Raw genomic sequence first — 21,172 nt, 5'->3', positions numbered from 1 at the left:
ACACCACAAAATTTTATCGAAATTGACTGAAATTTGTTGGAGATGACTTATTATGACCGACAGCTACTCTGTGTAAAGCGGTACGCCTAAACCAACACGTGGGCCCATGTCAAGAGCCGGACCCTAGAAATAAAATCCCGCGTTCACACTATAAAATTTTATCAAAATTGACTGAATTTTTTTAGAGATGACTCAGTATGACTGGCAGCTACTCTGTGCAAAATAGTGTGGCCCACGTGTTATGACCTATACGTGGAACTGATGTCAAGAGAACAACCGCTGGTTAATGTTCCAAACCAAAGCAAACCGTTTCTCTTGTAAAACCAAACCAAACCGGATTGATTGCTAAAGAAACCATTTCCCACCAAATTGAAGTAGAACCAACACAAAATCCAAACCACTAAAACCAGTTTTAACCAAACCGTTAGCAGGTTGAATCTCATTGTTCTATGTAAAAAAACATTTCGTTGGTTTATGTTCAACAAAACATCTCATTGGTCCACGTGTCATAGAGGATTCTGGTGCCATTTTATTATTCTTTTTATAATCTTACTTATCATGCATGCTTGTAAACACACTGGATTCATATGCACCATCCAAATATTGGTGAAAGGGCAACTGGGAAAACAACACTACAGATACAATAAGTTCAGCTCAGGTTTATTCGCGAAACAGATGAGAATGACATGAGCATTATTTGATATAGTAGTTGAAACACCTCTTTCTAACATCCTAGGGCCTGTTTTGGAAGACATCAACAGTTCAGTTCCTGTAGGAATCGGGAAAAATTTCAACATCCCACATCGAGTTTGAACAACAAAATGGGTCATGGCAGCAGCTAGATGGTCACAGTGGCCTCAACCTCTTGCAGCCTCAGGGTAACAGCTCTCTTGTGTGCCTCAAGCCCTTCGACTTCAGCCATCTTTGCGACGTACGGACCCAGCTTTCTCAGCCCTTCCGCTGTTAGGGATTGGACGGTAATGTATTTGAGGAAAGAATTCAGTGATACACCACTGTACATCCTCGCATATCCGTAGGTTGGAAGGACATGGTTTGTTCCACTCGCATAATCGCCCACGCTCTCTGGGGTCCATTGGCCCAAGAAAACTGAACCTGCCATATGGAAACTGAACATTTAGATCGAGATTTATGTGCACAAGGGGTGGCAAAGAAAAGGATAAGGATCAATGTCACCAAAGCAGCGAAGAACATATGCCTACCTGCGTTCTCGATGAACTCCTCCCACTGCTCAGCATCTTTTACATTGATGATCAGATGCTCAGGGGCATACACATTTGAGAATGATATGGCCTGCAAAAAGGACAAACAAAGGTCAGAATTGGGGCTGTTGAGGGCACAGTAGAATGGTGATGCACTTACTACACAGATGGGTCAGGTGCAAGACATGGCAGAAAGCAGGAATGAAATTACCTCAATCATATCTTTGGCAAACACAGTGAAACTGTGGCTAAGTGCTTTTGAAGCAAATTCACCTCTTGGAAGAGCGTTGCACTGCTTGCTAACTTCTGCTTCAATGGCATCCAAATCAACACCATCTCCAGCAATAACTAGAACAACTTGACTATCTGGGCCGTGCTCTGCCTAGCAAAAAAAAGGCAGCTAACTGTAATGATAAACATCATGAACATGTTATGCCAATAGGAGTAGCACCCTAAAACGAAATTCAGTATTTCAAAGAGAAACATGCATCTACATCATTTAGCAGTGAAAATCAGATTAGAACAATTAAGAGAATACCAGTACCTGAGATAGCAAATCAGCAGCAACATGAACTGGGTTTGCATATTTATCGGCAATGACTAAAACTTCAGAAGGGCCAGCAGGCATGTCTATAGATACCATAGCTTCACTGTTCTGCAGTCAAACAAGAATCAGAACCACAAAATTGTTGCATGTAGAAAAGATGTGCTAGGTAGATAATGATCAAGTTTTACACAATGGAAAGAACAGAGCAAACCTGAAGAATCATTTTGGCAGCTGTTACATACTGGTTACCAGGCCCAAAAATCTTCTCGACCTGCAGAGGGAGAAAAACAGTTAGCAAAGGGTTATGTGAAACTCGCATCAGAATGTACAGTCAACATATAAAAAAATAAATAGCTGCTGTAGAACATGGTGAGCCAAGATGTCCATATGTTAACAGGTGCTTTGAGTGGAATTTAAAGCACTAAGAACATGGCATGCCCCATAAAAGTGCTCAGTTCTTAAGTCCTACTACAATTATTAACAAGCAGAAGGCAATTAGATATAAGCGAGACTACAAACAGAAAAAATCAGTATTGATTTTAAACATGTAACCATGAAGTTCGTGTACTTCAAATACCTTTGGGCACGATGCAGTTCCCCATGCCATAGCTGAGATTGCCTGAAAATAACCACCACTAAGAGCACTGAACTAAATAATGGACCATAAGACAATCTCAAGTCTGCTACTACCTGAGCTCCTCCAGCTTTCAGTATGTGTGTGACACCAGCTTTTTTGGCACAGTAAAGAACCTCCTGCAGGAAATAAAAGTGCCCAGCTCTCCATCAAACAATTGCTGAAAAAAGTGCTGGTGTTGTTTCATGACCCAAAAGTGTACCTTGCATATGCTACCATCATGACTAGGCGGTGTGGCAAGAACAATAGTTTTGCATCCAGCAATCTGTGCAGGCTGGCAGAAAGGGAAACCATTTGAGAAGTTTTGAACAGCGAATCATTACAATCAGTTCAGTTAAGAGGATTGAGCAGAGGCAAGCATACCACAGAAAGCATCAACGCAGTTGAAGGCAAGACGGCAGTGCCACCTGGGACATACAGCCCAACAGAGCCAATGCATCTTGTTATTCTTTTACATCTTACCCCCTTCGTATATTCATGGAATGGGCATATATAATTAACAAAAAGCATACTGGAAAGATGAAAAATTGTAAATAGAAACATTGACGCAACTCTTACTTTCATATTCTCAACTGTCTTCTCGGGTAACTTTTGTGAAACATGGAAGGCATATATATTGTCATATGCAACGTCGAAGGCTTCCTTCACAGCTGGATCAAGCTACAGTACTTACATAGGTAAGACAACCAAGCTTATATAGCAAATAAGAGAAACAGCATAAACATAAGCACCATTTGCACGAAAAGTTCAAACTTATTAACATCACTTGTACATACTTCTAAGGATTCAGAAGCTCTTAGTGGTTAGTGCAAGTCACTAAAGCCTGGAATTGCAGCTATTGAAGAAATAGGTAACTAACAAAATCATAAATCACATCATCCTAGAAATACATGTTTAACTGCAGAGATAGGTATCAAATCCGACCAGAAGTTCAAAGAGAAGAAACAAAACGATGCATGCAGAATCATTGAATATTTCATATCCCTATAGTACATGATTTGTACTGATGAAATTGCAGAGGTTGCAGATAACAGGATAACTACCTCTGCATCTGGGAGATCGCTAACCAGCACAACAACATCATCGAGTGTGACCTTGTCAAACTTCTCTGTATAACTGGACCAACCAAACCCAGAAAATTAAGCATAATCTTTCATTCATCGAAGAAAAAGCCATCCATAACAGCAACACTTACTCCTTAACCGCAGCATCGCCTCTGACACGGACATCCTCAACAATTGGATTCACCTGATTGCACAAGACAGAACCCCATGGGTCTCAGGCTATGAAACAATACTGGACTTCAATACCATGACTAATCCCCCATCTCGTCTTACCGTGCCAAATATGGACGAGAAGTCAATGCGGGGACGAGCCTTGAGGCCGCTAAGGTCGGCGTCGCTGAGCTCGGACAGCCTATACGACTTCATCGCGCTACTGGGAGTCAACCCTGAACATCAGAAAGCAACGCGCCGCTCCACGGAAGTTAGCCAGCAACATTAGGAACCAGTTGCTGGCAGCAACAGCGAAAGGATGTAAGGCAGCAAGCGCGCACCTCTGGTTTTGAGGACTCTGGCGGAGGCAAAACGGAGCTCAGAACCGAATAAAACCCTGGCGCTCCCAACGAGCGGCGCCGGCGGAGCGCGCAAGCTGCCCATCAACAGAGCGCGATTCAATTCTGGAGCGTTGGCGAGTGTCAGAGCCGAGGGGAGGGAGCGCGAAAATTAAACAGGAATCGAGCTCGGCGAAGGGAAGGGAAGTAGATGGAGAGACGAACCGTATCGATACGGCGGCGCGAGCGGCAGGCTTCCTCCGGCGGCGACGGTCGAGGCGATGGGAGAGGAGGAGGCCGCCGCCGTCCGTGTCCACTGGTCATGCACGCACGCACTCTCTCTCCTCTGCTTCTGGATATTACTGGGCCTTCGGAAATGGGCCGAGCCGGGAACCATAGGCCCGGAAGCCCAGCAAGGAAAAACAAAGGGATCATGTCAGATTGATAAGTTTTTTTTTGCGGGTCAGATTGATAAGATTATAGCGTGGGATTGATAAGATTAAAGTTGTTTCAGCAAAAATAGTCACAGGATAAGGCCCCGTTTAGTTTCCACAAAAAAATTTCTACAGTACCCATCACATCCAATTTTCGGACACATGCGTGGACCACTAAATGCAGTTGAAGAAAATAACTAATTACACAGTTGAACTATAAATGATGAGATGAATCTTTTAAGCTTAATTAATCCATGATTGAATATTAATTGTTAAATAACAACAAAAGTGTTACAGTACCAAAACCAAAAAAAATTTCACCAACTAAACACAGCCTAAGTATAATTTGCACACTAACCTCGATTTTTGAGTCACCCTCAGTTACTTGAAAGTTTGTCTCATGAAGTGACAGTTTGCTTTTCCTTTTCATGCCCACACAGTTACCGACGGTGAAAAGCTCACGAAGCTGCTCCGCATGAGCTTCTACCCTTTTAGCTTATGGGAGAAGCGACCCGTTTAGGGGAGCTTTTAGCTTTTATAGCTTCCTAGATAAGCAGTAGCTGGACACAAACAGGACCTAGATGGACAAATTTTAAGAATTTGTTAGTCAAAATTAAGCTAGTTTTTTTTTGCCGGAGAAGCAGCTCTGTTCAATTGGCTTGTCAGCCAGCCAGCCAGCAGTGTTTTTCTCTCACACCAAATCAGCATCAGCCACCAGCCATCAGCCAGCCAGCAGTATTTTTCTCTTACAACAAATCAGCACCAGCTACCAGCCACAGCCAGCCGAACAAAGTAAGCTAGACTCAAACAGGACCTAGATGGATAAACTTTAGAATTTGTTAGTCAAAATTTAGCTAGATTTTTTCTCTCGAATACACAGAAGAAATGTGCATCATTGTATTAAGAAGAGAATAAAAGTTGGTTTACAACCCGCGCAGCAAAAAGCTCACGGAATACATTAGGCACTAACCTAGTGCTAAGAAGCAAACAAAGCCCTAAAGGGCCAATCCTCGCTACTCGTGCTTAAAACAACCCAAGTGACAGGCACTTAAATTTAGCTAGATGAAGGGAAGATATTACTCATCTTAGTGTAAACTATTGAGCAACACCATCAAGCTAGATGGAGGGAAGATACTCATCACAGAAAGAGAATAAACTATCTTGCTTACAATTGGTTTACATGTGATCTACCTAGTGCCCTGGATTAACAGTGAGAGCACCCTTCAATACATTCTGTGGCCTAGGCTGCTAGTGCTAACTATACAAGTAACACTATTCTCTACCCAACAAGAAAGTAAGCGAATGTCATCTGTACATTAGCAGGTAGGTCCCCATCATTGACATTTCTTCTCTACAAGATGTGGTTTCAGATTTCTGGCAATCGATCATCTGCAGATAAAAAAAATAAAAAACTACACGCTCATGATGATCCTCATGAAGATTGTTTTCTGGACTGGAGCTCTGACCACATGTATATACTTGCACTTCACAAGTTCAGCAAGGTAACTGCTAAATTGCTGGTTAGATATACAGCCAGATCAGGATCTGAAAGTCTGAAACCTTTTTCTCGAACACGCAGGAGAGCTGCGTATCATTGTATTAATTGAAAGTCTGAAACCTCAGATAAGGATCCTTCACTTGGTTTGCAACTGCAGGGGTGCCGCATGTCTAACTGTCTAAGCACATGAGGAACCGGTGGGTGACCAGTGGTCGTCAATACATGCCAATGCCCCATAAAACAATAATATGTTCCTGATGGCACAAAAAACATTAGCCACCAAGGGACATCTCACCAAGCTGCCCTCATTTATGTTTCGTTCTGTTTACTTCTCAAATCTGAAACAAGTTTGCAGGTCTTCAGGAAAGCATCTAGCAGCTGCATGCAAGGCAACCATGTTAAATGTTTGCGATGTTCTGTATATTAAACTGGTTCATTGCAAAATATATGGAATTTCTGACTTTAACATGGATAACTCCTAGCAAGAACGGCAACAAAATTATTACATATCATCTTGGGTTGAGCACTCATTCAATAATCAGGTGAAACAGAAGAGACAGACATTTAAGAAACATTAGCATTTTATATGGCATTGGCACAAGGTACTTACACCAGGATGATGCTGCAACGTAGGAGAGTAGCGATCAAGAGTTAAATATATCTTTTGAAGAAGGCTTAAGTGTGCATTTATCTTGTCTCCCAATATGACAACCTGAATCGCAGAATTATATCAGAGGTGTTGCCCAATGAACTTATAATTATAATGCATCACATATTTTTTGCAACCAAACAGAAGTTTAATTCTGTAAGTACCTTGGCTTCAGCCTTTTGGAGCTCAGAACGTCTTGTTTCAAGCATCTGTTTGTACCAGAGCCCTATTTTTGTTAGTACCACGGCTTGTCTGACCATGTGGCTGCAATGATCACTTAAATCCTCTGACCTGAATTGACCAATAAAATGAAAAACTTACATTGGATTCTTGTTTTTGAAAAGGAAATAAAACTACCTGGGAAGAAAGCGTAAGGAAGATTAGCAAACCTGTTTTCAGTTCTTTCCACTGACATTTTTTTCTCAATCTCCACAAATTCTTTTGATAACTTCATAATAGATACTAAAATGCACTCCAGCTTCTTTTCCTGCTCTTTCTTAGTGGGACCACTACTATGATCCACATTTTTCTTGTCAGTTTCCTTGAGGGCACCTGATTCAATCTCTAAGCTTGAGTTCAGTTTCACAAGTTCACCGTACTGCAAATCGTGCCTGTTTGATCTTCTTGGTGATGTGCGAGGCTCCACTTCAATATCACGCAGAACAATTTCTGTACTCTCTTGCTTGATCACTTCAGGGTCTTCCTGGTGATTCTGGATCAAACGCTCCTTTTCTAGCTCTGCTAACTTCTCCTTTAACCTGTGATTTTCTTCATTGTATAAACACAATGCCTTATCCTTTTCAGAGATTACAGATTCAAGTGAAGACATTTTTGCACTAAAATTCATTGCAGCAGTATCCATGTTATCCTTAGAGTCATCAAGCAATTGTTTTGTAACAGCTTGGTACAGCCCATCTCTAACATCGCCTTCAATTCGGAGGTCCTCATACTCTTCCCTGATTTTGTCAATTTGTCTCAGGAGCTCTTCTTCTGATGACAACTGAAGAGACAGTTCTGTACTGGCTTCAGACAGCTGAGATGATAATGTCTTAACATCCTTCATCTTATCTGCAAGCAATCCTCGTAGATGCTGATTTTCATAGTACAAAGCATCTATTCTGCTTGTCAGTCTGCATCTTTCACCGAGCTCATCATGAGTCATGCAGATGGCAGGTACCTTTATATTCTTGGAAATGATCTGGTCCATTCTTGAAATGATATCCGGAATTTTCTTTCTCAGAGGTTCAAATTCCACGTCATTCTTAAGAGAATGTGACCCCTTCTCCCGTTTGAACCTGAATAGTTCTTCTGTCTTCTCTTGCAATGCAGATTCGTGCATCCTTTTCAGTTTGCTGATCTCAGACTTAAAATAGCTTATCACTTCATCTCTAGACATACCATTGAGATGGCGAAAGTCAGATTTTTCTGAGATGACATCCTTTGCCCCAAATGATTTTTGCTTCCTGAAACTCTTACTGTCCTCGGCACGCGGAGAACGATCCTCTTTTGTTTTCTTTCCAAAGAAAGTGTACTTCCACCTGTTGCTCCTACTGCCTGAACTTTCATGCTTGCTGTTAGAAATATGTGCTTCTGATACTGAAGGCAGTAGCAACTTACAAAGAGCACCAAGGTCTTCGCGCATCGCAGCAAATTGAGCTATGGCCTCCTTCCAGTTCCTGCTCATGGTGTTTGTGATGTTAATTTGCTCATACAGCCTCCTCTCTAGCTCCTCCTGCAGGCCACTGACACACTCCCCGATCGTGGCACCAAAGACTTCCAATTGCAGTTCATGCTCCCACTGGAGATCAGACGCCGACGCGTTGACCGATCCAAGAATCTCTTTCGCCTGCCGGAACACGGCACCCATGAGCAGCTTCAGGGCGTTGAACCTCTCATCGATCTCAATCAGCATGACATCAAGCGACATGCCCAGGTGCGCACCGCCGATCACACGGCCGTTGTCCGGCAAGGCATAGTTCTCGAGGCTGGTGACACCCCCCTTGAGCTTTCCGAGCTGCGCATCGATCTCCACCCTCATCAGGTCCAGGCACTCGGCGGACCTGGCCTGCGCGTTCGCGTCGAGTACCCTCATCAGGTTGGAGCGCGACGCCGCCGCTCGGTCAGGCCATTCGGACGAGTAGTAGTTGTCGGGGCTGGAGCTGGACTGGATGGACAGCAGCCTGGGCGTCAGCGCCGGCGAGTCCTCGGATGTCACTGAGCCGCTACTGAATCTCGTCGAGCAGGACCCTGCGGTGTCGAGGAAGGAGTAGGCGCCGTTGTCGGCGTGGGGTTGAAGCAGCGTGACGCCAGATGGACTGGATGATCTTCTGAGCAGCGGGTTCGTTCTCTCGCTCAGGACCTGCATGCAGCAAGTTGGTTTCAGAATTCAGAGTTTGAGTTCAGTTGAACACCTGATGGCAAACGTTGAAGCACATAACAGAGTGGAAACTTGATCAGAGTGATTGGCATAGGTGTTGACTTCAGTGCTGGAGATTCCATGGAACAAATATGCACATGCACAATCACAAGTCGGCGCAAGTCACGGGATCAGCGCAGGTATGAAAAAATCTGATCGAAACGGAATGATGGGCTCCAAGATCAAAACAAGATGGCATGCTAGCTTAAAAATCCACTGGAAATGAAACCCAAAAGCAGACGTGTGCAGTTCCTGTCCGTTTGTTAAAGGCCGAAGTTTTTTATGGATCGAACAGGTACGACGATTCTGATGAAACGCCGTTCTAGTTAGAGAACACCTGGATTGGCGGTTGTTTAACAAATGTTTCAGAAAACAGCAGATGATTCTTGATTAAATCTTCGAATGAACAACCAATTCGAACCAAACAACACTTACCAACAGCGGACCATCATGTTCCAACGCATACCAACACAGAGTAAGCTAAACAATCGAGTCAGGAACTCGGATTAACAGGTAGGAACACGCAGTAACGAGAATTGCGCGTGCGTGGTGGTGGGAGAGAAGAGAGGCGGGATCGGGTCGCTTACGGCTTACCGGCGTGGGCGCCTCCATGGCTGCTCCGTCCCCGCTCGCCGCCAGCACAGGCCTCCACTACAGCCACAGCAACAGGCAGTAACTGCCAACGAGTCGCGAGAGACAAGGCTGCAGAGGATAAGAGGCGGAGGAGGAGGCGCGAGTGGGAGACCGGGGCGGCGACAGCGACGGCGACGGCGACGGGGACGGAAAGGAAAGGAGTGAAGCGGAGTCAGAGCAATAATGCGCGCGACAGGGAGGCGCTAGGGGGTGTACCCCCGCCCCGCGTGGCGATCAGCAGCGGACGGCGGCCGAGTGCGACAAGGCGGAGAGGGAGGGAGTCAGGGAGTGGTTGGCGAGGCGGCGAGCGGGGCAGGCGAGCGTGGCGGCAGCGGGGAGGGCCGCGGCCGCTGGCCGCCGCTCCGGCGTGGAGTCGCGAGCGGCCAGAGGCAGCGAGACAGCGCGCGCCGTTGCTGACGTCGGCGGCGCGGGGCCCCGGCAAGGCAGGCTGGGATCGTACGCCGTCAGGGCCGTGGCCGCAGCGGCAGGCGGGCCGTGCGCGTCGGGGACCGTTGGATCGAGGGGCTCACAGGTCTGCCGGGGGAGATGGTGACCGGCACCGGAGCCAGGGGGAGCCGTTACGGGTTGGAGAGGGGATCATCTCGTACTGCGTCTGCACGAGCGACATGGCTTTTGGTTTTTGTGTTGGAACTTCAGATGCAATGCAATGGGGGCATTATTGATGTTGTTTTAGTAGGAGGTGATGGAGTTTGGTGAAGACGTGTTTAACTGATTCCAGATGAGAACAAGCAATAAAAAAATGAAAATTGAAAGGAATGTGACACACGGGGTGATGCCATGATCTTTATAGATCGCCGCTTGTCAGTTGACACATGGACAGTACAAAAGTGACCATTGAATGGGCATAAGGGGCAAGTTTTTTTTTCCCCATAATTGAAGCAGTATTATTTTTTAATTTTTTTAAAAAGGAAAAAGAAAAGAAAGGAGCAGGAGCAGAGCAAGCGCTTGTTTTTTATTCGGCAATGCAAACGCTTTGATGCAAGTGACTGTAGAACAGACGTCATCAGGGAGAAACGCTGCCTGCTCAAACAGCCATGTTTTAAACATTAAGTCATCAGGATTCATATGCATACGACCTCGACAGAGACACTTCTGGATTGGAAATGTAGAAAAGCACTGCACTGCGAATCTAAACGGCTGGAGGTTACACGCTCCACGCATCATGTGACAGTGGAAGCTATGAGTTGCTTGCGCGATCTTATGATTCACACCAAGAAAAGTAGAGAACTTTTGTTACAATTTTACACCGCCGCAATAATCGTTCATCATTCAATTCCAATCATGTATTTGTGCCTCCTCTTGGCATTGACTCGCAGCAAAACAATCATAACGCCTGCAAATTATCAGACCCTAGTAAACCTCCACGTGCCATTGCTTGTTCTTCTTGAGCTGCGACAGCTTCTGCTCCCAGCTCTCCCCTCTCTGCTCCGCCACCCTCTTGAGGGTGTCCTGAATCCCAGGCATCATCCCCTTCAAACCGCAGAAGTAGATGTGCGCACCGCTGTCCAGAAGCTTGAAAATTTCATCGCTGTACTCCTCGATCTTGTCCTGGACGTACATCTTGCCACCGCTCTTGTTCTTCTGCTCCCTGCTGAGGGCTTTGTCGTACCTAAACCAAGACTCAGTTATATTATATGAATATGTTGGACATGAGTACTTCAGTGATGCTGCACTCTCAAATCAGAAACACATTGTACAATTATGCAAACTAACAAGCACCTATGTCAACCACAAAATAGCATCAGCAAATGAAATCAGGTGTTTAGATGGAAGAGGTCATACCTGAAATTGTCTGGGTACTGCTTAAGATAGCTCGTGAACTCTTCGTCATAGAGAAGGCTGTCTGAATTAGCAACACCAAGGAAAAGCCAAGCCAGGCCACCAAATCTGTAGTTCGGAACATCTTCCATGAACATGCGGCGCAGATACCCACGGAAGGGGGCAACACCAGTACCAGTGGCAATCATGATATGCGTTGCGTTTGGATCCTCCTCAGGTAGAAGCATTATTTTGCCAGAGGGACCTGAACACATGATGAAATCACATGAGATGCTTTGAGGCTAAAACATCCATCGTCTTCTATAAATTAACAAGAAAGAACACAAGAATAGAAGTAGTGCCATATCTGAGAGCTAATTAGGAAAGAGAGCATTTCTTTTCTGAAAGGAAAAAAATGCTCTAGTTGTTGCATACTATATGAGTAATCAGAAGTCTTTAAAAGATGCCATATAAGTCTAAAGATACGCGGGACAAAACAAGACAGATATAAAGTGCAGGGTCATAGTCATATTTACATAGACACAAGTCAAAGCTTGTTGTGGTGGCTAGTGTATCAGTGGCATGTTTTGCACATAGTTGTATCACAACGTTGCAAAGCGCAAACCTGTGACACTGAAAACGACCTCCTGTTTCTTATGCTTTAGAAGCAGGGTTTTTCCTGCTATTTATAGCAAAATGTATATATTAATACCCTTCTAAAGAATCTAAGAACTAAGAAATGGATGATCTACCATGTGAATTTCATGGAGTACAATAACTAAAAGAACTAAATGACTACCATTGTGATTAGGGGGCTCTCATAGAAAATCGTAACCACAGGAGTGCCTCTACATCCATCAGGAAGTTACCTGTCAACTGAATCTTGTCCCCAGGTTTTGCGTTGCATAGGAAGTTACTGCAGACGCCATTCTTTGAGGGGTCTTCCTTGCCAGTTACAGGATCATAATAAACTGCACGGCGGACACACAAGCTTCCTGTTCGTCCATCAAAGTTATCTCCATACCTAGTCGATGCAATTGAATAAAGCCGGACATTATGTGGGGCTCCAGGCTTTTTCGGGTTTTCTCCCTGACATAAAAATGCAATCAAGGTTCAGAGAGTTGTGAATGTGAAGAGAAAATATGATGACACATGAATAAAGAATTGGTACTTTATGATTAATTGAAAGCAAATTTGCTGCATGCTAAGTGATTCACAGCCATTTTCTTTTTCTAGCTTAGTCCTGCAGTGTGTTGAATGGCAGACTGAAAACAATGTCTACAGAACCAAAACGAACATCAGCATGCCTGTCTTTATGTACAGAGTATAGTATATTTTACACCACCCACATGTAAATTTGGTTGTTCGTTAACTAATAATACGAGGGGAAACCAAGTATGGAGAAAACTAATGCATGCGTCCTCAGGCAAAGGAAATGATTTAGGGGGAGGAAAAACTTACAGGAGGAATCACACCGAAACTCTGGCCCTCCCAGTAAGGCACATTGCCACCATGGTCAATGACGATATGGCAAGTCTCCCCCGGAGCCTTGGGACCTACAAGCCTCTCCACCGAGAGAATGGTGGCCGTGTAGGGCTCCTTTTGCTTGTATGTGTTGAGGGGTGGCTCCTTCGCGCTCTCCAAGTCGAGCGGCGTGACAGAGACCTTGCTCTTGCTCGACTGCTGGACCGACATGCAGAGCACCTTGTTCGTGTGCCTGGGCCGCATTGCCTTGCTCTCCCATGCCAATGTGCCACCCACGCATGATTTGTTGTTGAAGCTAACATTGTTGTTGCCCTAGAGAATAATAAAAAAAGGCCAAATTTAACACAGTATAATCGGCTCATCGCCTGGACTCTGTGAGTTCAGGATCATCAGCATAAATGGCATACGAGATCACTATCAAATTCAGTAGCAAGTGCTCTGAATTTGTGAAGATGCGCATGGATATGCATGGCTGATAAACTATGAACTAATCTGCGCACTAAAACAGCACCTAGCCGAGATCTTGCAGCACTACCTGGCATTTTTTAACTGCTCCCTTTCGGAATCAATCTGCCAATTTGTTTAGTCAACTAAGGCCACCGAATCGCGAGGGTTCCCCCAAAAGAGCCGCGCATTAGCGAATTCCAGCACAGACGGGCACTGAGGCACGCACCTTGATCCCGGAGCTCCCGACGCCGCGATCCGAGCCGAAGACCGGCGCCGAGACAGCCACCTGCAGGCCAGCAAGAGAAAGAAAGAAAGACCGAATCAGCACGACGCGCGAGCAGGGGTGACGGGATTGCACGGATGGAAGGGTGGCGCGCGTACCCGGGACGCGACAGCAGCGGTCGCCATGATCGGTCGCGAGGTTGGGCTGCGGGTTTTGATCTGAGGACGGACGGGGAGGAGAGGAGGGAGGCGGGTTTATAGGGGTCCAACTTCTCTAACGTGCTGAAGCAAAGTCACAAAAATGCACAGTAAAATGTGTCTAGGTAAGCAGTAGCCTGACGTTCTTTACTGTAGCTGGCATACTGTAGCGATTTTATTGTTCGCAAGTTGCTGTGCCACGGATGCTGTAGCTATAGATCTCATCCATCCATCTAAAAACAGACGGCCAGAAATGCACCGAAAGTCACCGCTACAGTCTTAGCTGACTTTGCTTCAGCACTTCAGAGAATCTGGGTCGGGTTTATAGAGGGGGGAAGAAGTGAGCTCTTGAGGTGACGAAGGGGCGACTTGTCTTGCTTGCCCTGCTCCTGCTGCTAATCGCGATTAGCCCATTCGCCCTCTGCTCCTTGGGGAGGGCTGCCGGGTTGATTAGCGGCTAATACTCAATCAGCCGCTAAACTTTTTTTATTGGATTTAGCAGCTGAACTTGTGAGCTCTTGATGGGGATGGTATCACTAATCTAATCTGGATTTGATCAGCCAGCCGTACGCAGGCGCTGAGAGTTGCCCCGGCTTTTGTGATTCGCCGCTGGAGTCGGCTAAGCGGCTGCTCGCGTGCCCCCTTTCCCAAATGGCCCTTGTGGGGGTGTCAAGGGACGGGGGCATCCATGGCTCGGATCACACGGGTCAAAAGACGCTCGCCACCCAGCCCAGATGGAACTGCAGCGTACATGTCTAGGTGCATCATCACTAAAAGGAAAGCCTTAGAAATCATTTTTGCTTCTTGGTATGGTACAACAGGACCAAGAAGGAGCTCAAGCCGATTGCTGTTTACCTGCGTCCTGCGATGAGCAAGCTAGAAGCAGGGAGTGCAGGGCCTCTAGGTGAAAAGCAGCTGTTGCAGGAAACCTTGCTGTCCATGCACCCTGTAAACGGGTCTTTGCAGCGCCAAAGAACACCAGTATCATTGCGGATTTCCAGCAACCTTCATAAGATAGAACACGCACCACTTGCATGAGAGGGAGTCTCAGTCTCATGTTTGACCCATCTCCATCTTTGAGACGCTAATCTGAAGCTGATAGACAGTTGCCTGCTGCTTTTTTTTTACAACGCTAAAGAGCAGCTAATCTCTAAAACTACCAAAGTACTGTTTTTCTCCAAAGGCCAAACTACAGCACCTTCCCCTAGGGCTCCTACTACCTACAAGGCATGCTCTTGGCAGATGATGAGTTGACGCATCCAGCTTCACTCACCTCCCCATGATGCGATTCAGGTCAGCGTAAGGGCCACCGCGTCCACTGCTTGCCATCGCGATGTTATGCAGCAGCTGGTGGAGCCATAGCCTGGTTGACAGATCTTTCTGAGTCTGCAGCAAGATTTCAGAGTCAGTGAACAGTTGGAGTATGCAGCATAGGTTGTGTAAAGCTTCTTCCGTGAAGCACAATGAGTCGTGCAGAAATTACCTCAAGAAGGCCATTGAATGTCCCGTCTGCCAGCACAGTGGGAAGGCAAGTGCGTAGCGCATCGCAGGCGCTGCATGAGCATAGAAAGGTTTAGGGATGGCATAAAAACAATGTCACATAATCAAAATTTGCACATAGCACAGCATAAACCTTGGGTTGTCTGTCAGCCTTAGGTAGCAGCGGATTATGTGCTTCAGCAACCTTGGGGAAGGCTGTTTGACAAGTGCATCAACCATCTGAGCTAGCACATTGGACACAGAAAGGAAACGTTCACGAGTACTGCACACATACATAAGTCCTGTGTCATCAAGCATGATCTTTTGAACAATAAAAGTGGCCACCTGCATGCATAAGTATAACTTGACTGAGCTAACGAAACTGAAGCAATATATCCATATCCCGAAGATAGAATTAATTAAATTCCTGGCAGGTAACTGTATGGGTAATTATTAATCATCATTCAAGAGATGATTTTTCCCCCTGAAAATGCACAGCACCGTGAGCTTCCACGTCTTGTGTCGAAGAATAAAATCAAGTCTTACATTCAAAGCAAACAAAAATGAAGGTACACAAGTATCACGTTATGAAAGTAATTTGTCTGCTAAAATAATAAAATAGGTTGCAACATGATCCTAGTCACTAAAGATAGAAATAGTTTGATCTCTCAAAGAGTTAACTAGACAAACGGGTGCTAGAGTTTTATTATTTTATTTCAGACAGAATAGTAAAACAAAGGAGCATGACAATTGTGTAGTCCACAAGGAAGCAAACCCAGAAGATTATTATGTTTTGATGAGTAACGGTTAAGCTAGATAGGTAAATATCGTTTTCAAAATGTCACTGCACATATCCATAGTATGCAGATACAGATACGTAAATATTGTTTTCAAGATCTGACTGCCGATATCCATAGTGCGCAGATACAGAGGAAATATTTGAGTACTCAGCAGATACTGTTTTGAGTAATGGTTAAGCTAGACAGGATACCGTTTTCGAAATCTCACTGCCAATTTCCATTGTAAGCAGACACAGAGGAATTATTTCACTATTCAGCAGATTCACAATGACTTCATGATCATCAACCTGCATACATTGCCAAAAAAAAGGTTGAGTTCTTTCCCCAAATTATATTTGGCAAAAAGCAAAATTGTGTGGATTTACACTTTTAAAGTGGTATTCAGCTCTTCAAGCATTTAAGGTTTATATAGTGTTCTATAGGACTTAAGATCCCAAGCAGATCGTTTAATCAGAAAGATGGAATATGTAACCAAAAATCCAAATTGATCACTTGCCCACCACCTTCCCTTCCCTCCCACCACTCTAAATTCATAGCCGTTCTTAGTTTTCTTAAATTTCTTACCTTCACAAGAGCACCAATCACTCCCAAGCTGGTAAGCCTCAAGTACTCATATTCTTTTGTTTTGTAGACTGTGTTCAAGAAAGGGTAAAGATACAGTGGAATCTGTGCTGCAAGATGAGATTGTTACTGACAAGGACAGAAGCCAGATCGAAAATTTATACCAATACAGAGTGAATTTTTTACAGGCAAAACTACTAGATGTGATAAACACTCTCTGTTATTTAGAACCTTTAACTGTTTAGCATATGCTCTAAACAAGAGAAAGTTTGGAATAATAGGGACAGATTCTTTGAAGATACACAATCATAAGGATATTCATGCTTTGTAATAAGCATTAAACACAGTAGAAATCATTACCATTTATGAATGGCATCTTAGTGTCAGGGTGCGAAGCGACACACTGCAATGAAACAAGTAATAGAAAAAGGAAGCTCAGGGAACAGAGTGGTGTACACTGTATGAAGCCAACTTGAGGAGCATGAACGGATAAATAATACTTTAAAACAACTCCACATTGTAGTATACTATAAAATTGGAAGATTTTTCAATTTATCTTGGCTAAGGTAATGTATTCATGACATACTGAATTACTGACAGATTTTAGATTTTCATCAATTTGAACTGATATTTAACACTTTAAAGCATCCCCCAGTGACATTAGTAGTTTCTTGCAACTTGCTTTCTCATGTAAAAGCATACCTGAAGGAGTGCCAGTGCATTGCAGACACGGTTTGATTGGTCCTGCGTTAATGTTGCGCGTGCAACAGGTCGGTAAATTGACACAATTTCCTGCATATGTTTCAATTAGCTATATAAAGTGAATCATAAAGATGCATGAAAGATCCAATTGATTTCTTATCAAAATGATATGATATACATGCACAACATTACTAATGTAAACAGCATTCACTATAGAGGTTCATAGGTACTATGATGCCACAAGTTTCCATGGGCTAAATTCAGACGCTGCAATTATTTAACCCACCTGGAGTAGTGCAGCCATCGTGCCAAAAGAGTGCCATAGAAGTGGAGCAATATCTTGTTGGAAGTTTTCTCGATTCTGAAAGAAATAACAAGGACGATCATTTTAAATGGAAACTTCAGCCGCAACTTCCAAGATCAATATTGAGGGATGCACGCTCAAATGTTTGAACGACAGTTTAATTAAACTTGCCACGTGACGTATGAGGTATCACAATGTAACTTTGATGGAACAAATAATCATCTACCAAAGAGGAAAGCTTGAGGAATTTATTCTCCCTAGAGCTAGTAGCATCAAAAACATTAGATCATAACAAGCCTCAATTTACATGCAAACTGAACACTAAGGCAAAGCACATCATTGAACAGTTGAATTAGACCAGCTGCAGTGTTATCTATATTATAGAGCATGCAGTGCAGGTCAACTATGGGTGCGTTTGGATCACTTAGGCCAGTCTCAATTGGGGGTTTCATGACATTAAATATCATCAATTTTGCTGACATGGCAAGGAGAGAGAAGGATGGAGTTTCATGGGATGCGAGGAGAGTTTCATCACCAAGAAACACATCTGGCACAGTTACCTAGTTCCCAATCTAAGTAGCTAAACTGTGCACTAAGGTTGGCGTTATCCACCTTGCTTAGCTAGGCCAGGTGAAAGGTAGCTCATATGGGTATAACCTCGAAAAGTGAGGTGGCTGGTTTGGTCACAGGGAGCTGCAACAGAAGGAGCCCACAATCCTGTTCGTAACTGTTCACTTGCTGCTGAAGGAGCAGCTGAGCAAGCCGTTCCTTGCCCCTGCAGGCTAGGTAGGCTTTAAAAACAAGCTTTTTCTACCTCTACCAACTGCCGATCTTTGCTTAACAAGGCTAGGATAGCTATTGCAAAAGATCCAAACGCGCCCTATGTGTTTACTAATGTACACTGAAAACAGTGGATCTTTTTTTACCGCACCGCCCAACTACAACAATAGCTGGACCGTATTCTAAAAGGCTTACACAGAAGAACAGATACTAATAAACACAATACACCAAAAACCAATTGCTTTCTTCACAAAACTAAAGAATTGGGACTAAAACAAAACCTCGCAATTCACGTTGATTTCCACATATCAACAAGCATAACTGTCCACCACTGGTGCGTCTGCCGATATCGAGTAACACAGAGCCAGCCATAAGTAATATTTTGCCCTAGACTGGCAATCTATCAACAGAGCTGCATTCAACCTACGGTAGACCATCACCACGGTCGCGACATCCAAATCCACCACATGGCACCGGCAATCAGAGAGAGAACGAAAAAGGGGAGGATTCTTCTTTTCTGCCCCCGCAGCGCGGCGACGGAGGGAGGACGAGGAGCTATTCACCTTGGAGAGCAACTCGAGGGTTTTATCGCGGAGCTCCAGTTTGCAGAGATCGAGCAGGAGCTGCTCCACGGTCGCCGTGTTCTCGTCCTTCGCCGGCGGCTCTGGAGCCGAGGGAGCCCCGGAGAACAGGCCGCCGGAGTGTGGCGGCGGCGGATTCGCCATTGCGACGGATGTGGCGGCGGGTTCGCGCCGGGAATCGGGTCGGGGAGGGAGATTGGTAATTTTGTTGGTGATGGCCGAACGGCGGGGTGCGCTGCGAGAAAGGAGGCCGGCAAATTTGTTACGGGCCCTAAGATAGCCCATCTTTTCGGCCCACGGCAGCAGCTGGGACGCGGCCGGGCTGGGGGGCTGTCACCGTCACCGAACGAAGCCTCCTCGGTGGTCCACCCGTCAGCCTCCATGAGCACCTAAACCTAGGGGTGTCACCTGATTATCCTTAAGTGCACCTCCAATGCTCTTTAGGCGCTGTTTAGAATCCAAAACGCAAAATACAAAAATTTTATAAATCGCTTGCATGGTGTACTAAATGTAGTCGAAAAATAAATCTTATTACACAAATGGATTGTAAATTATGAGACGAATCTAATGAGCCTAATTAGAACGTGATTTATAATATAGCAGAAAATAGCTACTAATTGTAAATCATATTTGATCTTATTTATTGCTAGCAGAAAATAGCTACTAACTATTTTTTAATATAGCAATTGAAAAGAGAGCAGTTACATTTTTATAAGATGACACAAATATACTCACTAAAATATTTAAAAATATTATTTTATTAGATCACCCCTAGCCTGAAATCCTAGATCCGTTTGCTGTCGCGCTGCTTGTTACACCAAGCTGGGTAAGGAGGTATATGATGCTAGCGGAAGAGATGATGTCCATCTTGAGATGTTGGTTCACTTCACACTAAGCAGCACTGCTAAGTGTTACTATCTTCGTGGCTCAGGTGTGTTGAAAAGAACAACAAAGCAAACAGAGGTGAGCTCAGCGAGGAGGAGCTGAAACTCTGAAAGAGAGACAGGTTAATTGATTCTTCATCTGAAAAGCTTTGGTCCAATCATTGTCGGATCTCTTAAGTACCTTGCCTAGCCTGCTGTAGCTAGCTTATACGGGCAATAAGCTCAGGAGCAAGTAATCTTATTTGGATCTGATAAGCAAACCCACGTTCTCAGCTTGCCGCGCTCGCTTGCTGTCGAAGGAGAACGAAATTATAGCTCGCCTGGCTGGATGTAGGTGTGGTAATAGGTAACGATTTCTTCAGGATTCTACTTGATTTTTAAATTTTTTTAGCTTAAAATTATATAAAATTAGAGGCCGATTTTTTTAGGATCCGGTTCTTAAATTATCTAAACTAAAAATTAAGACCCTGTACCACCTGGGCGAGAGCAGTTTCTCGCTCCCGCCAGCTAGTTTGCCTACATTAGCCAGCTAGCTTGCCTGCATTAGCTAGCTTTTAGACTATTTCCATTTTCCAAACGACCAACCTTGCTAAGCTAGGCAAAGGATAGCTCTTGCCCGGAATCCAAACGCACCGTTGCTCCATCCACTACTACTTGTGTCTGATAACAGACTCGGCGGGCTCGGCGCCCGCGCAGCCTGGCCACGGTGGCCGCTTCGCGTGTGGTAAAGATTTTAAATTTTGATTTAGATTAATTTAAGAATCGGACTCTAATGTTATATATTTTTGAGCTAAACATATGAGAGCCAACTTGAATTGTGAAGAGAACACTAGAGTAACGACCGTTATGACCACCTCTAGCCGCACGGTCAGCCTTTCTTACGGCTAAAAGCTACATTCCAAATCAAATGCAAAAGATCCAGAACCACGGTGGCCAGAAGCTCGTTAGCGCAGGGATAGTTTAGATGAATGGCTGCAAGGTCCAGATTAATGTTAACGTTCTTCCACTAGACATGTTCCAGATTTGTGCCTTCTTTCTTTTCTTTTCTGGACTGCCGCAGCGGCAGCATTCACTCGACGTGCTGCACCACCAGGCTCAACGCTTAGCAGCAGGCAGCAGGCACTCCTCTAGTAGGCTGGTTCTTCTTAACCAGTTTAGGATTATGGTGAAGAAATAGTCACAGAGTGCAGGAACATGTCCAGTCGTCAGTATAGGCAGTTCTTCAGCATCAGGAGCGTTCAAGATGCTGTTGGTCATCGCTTAGATTTATGTTAGGCCTAGAACTTTATTGGGCACAAAAGAGTAAAATGCACCCAGGGTCCTCAAACTTTTGGGGACCTCCCATCTACGTCCTCGAATTATAGAAG

General features: G+C 44.7%; 4 protein-coding genes across 7 annotated transcripts; all 4 read right to left on the bottom strand.

Annotated features, from left to right (window-relative positions):
- Window positions 1-586: 586 nt before the first annotated feature.
- Window positions 587-4,336, bottom strand: LOC120690736 (histidinol dehydrogenase, chloroplastic-like). 2 transcript variants are annotated; one of them, XM_039973521.1, is made up of 15 exons: window positions 4,179-4,336; window positions 3,957-4,079; window positions 3,739-3,851; window positions 3,597-3,649; window positions 3,445-3,517; window positions 2,960-3,061; window positions 2,765-2,866; window positions 2,604-2,675; window positions 2,458-2,520; window positions 2,345-2,386; window positions 1,979-2,038; window positions 1,765-1,875; window positions 1,432-1,602; window positions 1,221-1,311; window positions 587-1,113 (listed from the first exon to the last, which is right to left on the bottom strand). In XM_039973521.1, the coding sequence occupies exons 2-15, from the start codon at window positions 4,057-4,059 to the stop codon at window positions 839-841; spliced, it is 1,431 nt and encodes a 476-aa protein (XP_039829455.1). In that variant the 5' UTR covers window positions 4,060-4,079; window positions 4,179-4,336; the 3' UTR covers window positions 587-838. The 2 variants fall into 2 exon arrangements, with proteins under 2 accessions (XP_039829455.1, XP_039829456.1); XM_039973522.1 differs by having other exon boundaries at window positions 620-1,113; window positions 3,957-4,051; window positions 4,179-4,305.
- Window positions 4,337-5,469: 1,133 nt separating this feature from the next.
- On the bottom strand, window positions 5,470-9,836 carry LOC120689505 (WPP domain-associated protein-like). 3 transcript variants are annotated; one of them, XM_039971787.1, is made up of 5 exons: window positions 9,545-9,836; window positions 6,924-8,893; window positions 6,699-6,825; window positions 6,496-6,597; window positions 5,470-6,263 (listed from the first exon to the last, which is right to left on the bottom strand). In XM_039971787.1, exons 1-5 carry the CDS (start codon window positions 9,560-9,562, stop codon window positions 6,195-6,197), a joined length of 2,286 nt encoding a protein of 761 aa, XP_039827721.1. In that variant the 5' UTR covers window positions 9,563-9,836; the 3' UTR covers window positions 5,470-6,194. The 3 variants fall into 3 exon arrangements, with proteins under 3 accessions (XP_039827721.1, XP_039827722.1, XP_039827723.1); XM_039971788.1 differs by having other exon boundaries at window positions 9,538-9,829; XM_039971789.1 differs by having other exon boundaries at window positions 9,386-9,566.
- Window positions 9,837-10,701: 865 nt separating this feature from the next.
- Window positions 10,702-13,795, bottom strand: LOC120690835 (ferredoxin--NADP reductase, root isozyme, chloroplastic-like). Its single transcript, XM_039973675.1, has 6 exons — window positions 13,676-13,795; window positions 13,521-13,580; window positions 12,824-13,159; window positions 12,232-12,451; window positions 11,387-11,627; window positions 10,702-11,213 (listed from the first exon to the last, which is right to left on the bottom strand). Exons 1-6 carry the CDS (start codon window positions 13,700-13,702, stop codon window positions 10,955-10,957), a joined length of 1,143 nt encoding a protein of 380 aa, XP_039829609.1. The 5' UTR covers window positions 13,703-13,795; the 3' UTR covers window positions 10,702-10,954.
- Window positions 13,796-14,701: 906 nt separating this feature from the next.
- Window positions 14,702-19,158, bottom strand: LOC120690836 (CCR4-NOT transcription complex subunit 9-like). Its single transcript, XM_039973677.1, has 9 exons — window positions 18,904-19,158; window positions 17,543-17,617; window positions 17,257-17,346; window positions 16,915-16,957; window positions 16,558-16,664; window positions 16,185-16,280; window positions 15,348-15,538; window positions 15,198-15,267; window positions 14,702-15,100 (listed from the first exon to the last, which is right to left on the bottom strand). The coding sequence occupies exons 1-9, from the start codon at window positions 19,063-19,065 to the stop codon at window positions 14,984-14,986; spliced, it is 951 nt and encodes a 316-aa protein (XP_039829611.1). The 5' UTR covers window positions 19,066-19,158; the 3' UTR covers window positions 14,702-14,983.
- Between the last annotated feature and the right edge of the window lie 2,014 nt (window positions 19,159-21,172).

This window comes from Panicum virgatum, chromosome 9N (genome assembly GCF_016808335.1).
Source record: "Panicum virgatum strain AP13 chromosome 9N, P.virgatum_v5, whole genome shotgun sequence".
Classification (NCBI taxonomy): Eukaryota; Viridiplantae; Streptophyta; class Magnoliopsida; order Poales; family Poaceae; genus Panicum; species Panicum virgatum.
This window is presented reverse-complemented; position numbering and strand designations above follow the sequence as displayed.